Below are 2,403 nucleotides of genomic sequence, written 5' to 3'. Positions count from 1 at the left end.
TCTGGGCATCTCTGCTTAGACTGCTGCCCCCGCGACCCGGTCCCGGATAAGCGGAAGAAAATGGATGGATGGATGGATGGATGGACACACCTGTCTATATAAGACCCTACAGCTCACAGTGCATGTCAGAGCAAATGAGAATCATGAGGTCAAAGGAACTGCCTGAAGAGCTCAGAGACAGAATTGTGGCAAGGCACAGATCTGGCCAAGGTTACAAAAAAATTTCTGCTGCACTTAAGGTTCCTAAGAGCACAGTGGCCTCCATAATCCTTAAATGGAAGACGTTTGGGACGACCAGAACCCATCTGTTTCGGATGCCTTCTGGGCGCCTTCCTAGGGAGGTGTTCCGGGCATGTCCCACGGACACGGAGAAGACCCAGGACACGCTGGAGGGACTATGTCTCTCGGCTGGCCTGGGAATGCCTTGGCATTCCCCCGGAGGAGCTGAAGGAAGTGTCTGGAAAGAGGGAAGTCTGGGCATCTTTGCTTAGACTGCTGCCCCCGTGACCCGGTCCAGGATAAGCAGAGGAAAATGGATGGATGGCATTTAATAAAACAGATCAGTTGCATCAGTAGCACATGAGAGGATGAGACAATGTTAACAATAAAAACACTTACATTATTTGGGCAGTTCACAAGGTCAAAGATTCTTTTAAAAAACACCACCGGTGATTAAAAATACATCACCCTACATACTCTCTCACTCACTCATTTTCTACCGCTTAGTCCCTGAACGGGGTCACGGGGGGGCTGGAGCCAATCCCAGCTGGCAATCGGACGAAGGCGGGGTACACCCTGGACAGGCCACTGTACATACTCTTTATGATAAACAACAACTTTATTTAGCTTTGCTGATTAGACATTAATACACTCCACCCATATCTGATTGTCTGAAATAATTCTGAGCCACTCAACTATTTACACATCCTCCAACAATGAGGTCAACATACACACACACATATACACTCATAAATAATTCTGACCATGGAGCCTTCAGCCACTGGTTCCACTTTTCCCACCAGATGTTGAACCTGGCTGCAGGTTTTAACAAGAGCATCAGTAAGGTCCAACACTGATGTTGGGTGAGGAGGTCTGAATCGCAGTCTTTGTTGACCGGGGCTGGGGTCACAGCTTTGTGCAGCCCACTCAGGTTGTTCCATTGTTGAGGCTCATCCCGAGATTTCACTGCTATAAAGTTCCCCTTTAACTATCGGTGTGTGCTACGCCATCAAGATTTCCTTTCACTACAAGGAGAGGGCTGTCCACATACTTTTGGAAATATAATATACTACTAACTGACAGAAGAGCATATAATAGAGTAATATAATGTAAAGAGCGACCTCTAGTGGAAAGCCTAATATCTGCAAACAGGTGACAATGTAGAGAATGACATTAAAAGGAAGCCAGATCAGTGACTTGATAATTATTAGCATTTTAAGTGCAACAATGAACATATAGAAAGTACCTAACTATGATTACTTGAGTACTTAACCTCATTAAAAATACACAATTTAAACTTTCTGTCAGTACATGAAGTTAAATTTCAGACCTACAACAGTGACATAACATGAACTAACTGCATTAGCACTGCCACATTCTGATAAACTTGTGCTTACTTTTCAAAGTTTTGCCTACAAATGTGTAAACACAATATCTGAAAGTATAACATTTTGTCAGATATTTCAGAGACAGCTGAAAAACCTGAGCCACACATGTTTTCTGTTCAGTGCAGTAACCTACATCTACATTTATGTACATATCTCAGCAGAGTTTCCAATGCGACCATCCAGCTGCAGTCCAGCATAGAGAGGCTGAGTGAATGTGATCTGGACTCTGTGGAGGAGAGTCATGATTTCAGAGACGCTGTAGAAGGACAGAATACCTGCTCTGTGATCCAGGTACACTCCTACTCTGGAGGACTGAGGACCTGACACTGGAGTTGTGATACTGTTATGTCTGAACTCATAACGGCGTTTATAAAAACCAAAGGCCCAAGATTTGTCATTATCTCCAAATCTTTCATTGACACTGTTACTGTCTTTGTATGTAACCACTACTGAAACCCCTCCCTCCCCTTTTTCCACCTCCCAGTAACAACATCCCATCAGACTCTCTCTACTCAGGACCTGAACCCTGCCAGTACATCTGTCTGGGTGACTAGGATCACTATAATATTGCTCTTCTGCCATTAGTGTTACTTTTCTGTTCCCTTCAGTTAATAACAGTCGTGGGTTCGCTGTGTTTGGATCCAGTGTGAGTTGACATGCATATATTAAAAATCCAGCTCTGGTCTGGGGTTCTGGTTGTGACAGTAAAACATCCACTTGATATACTGTCCGTGAGATGTGTCCCCATTCCTCATAGAGAATGTCCTGTAGTTGATCTCTGGCCTCTGAAACAGCT

General features: G+C 44.3%; 1 protein-coding gene across 1 annotated transcript in view; it reads right to left on the bottom strand.

The window, feature by feature from the left end:
• Positions 1-956: 956 nt before the first annotated feature.
• Positions 957-2,403, bottom strand: part of LOC109974947 (tripartite motif-containing protein 16-like) — a 6,861-nt gene continuing 5,414 nt past the window's right edge. The window contains exon 3 of the mRNA XM_020625421.1: positions 957-2,133. Coding sequence (XP_020481077.1) covers positions 1,749-2,133 — 385 coding nt within the window. The 3' untranslated portion in view covers positions 957-1,748. The remainder of the gene's footprint in view (positions 2,134-2,403) is intronic.

This window comes from Monopterus albus, unplaced genomic scaffold, assembly GCF_001952655.1.
Source record: "Monopterus albus unplaced genomic scaffold, M_albus_1.0 scaffold354.1, whole genome shotgun sequence".
NCBI lineage: Eukaryota > Metazoa > Chordata > Actinopteri > Synbranchiformes > Synbranchidae > Monopterus > Monopterus albus.
Note: the sequence above shows the minus strand (reverse complement) of the source record. Positions and strands in the feature narration are given on the sequence as shown.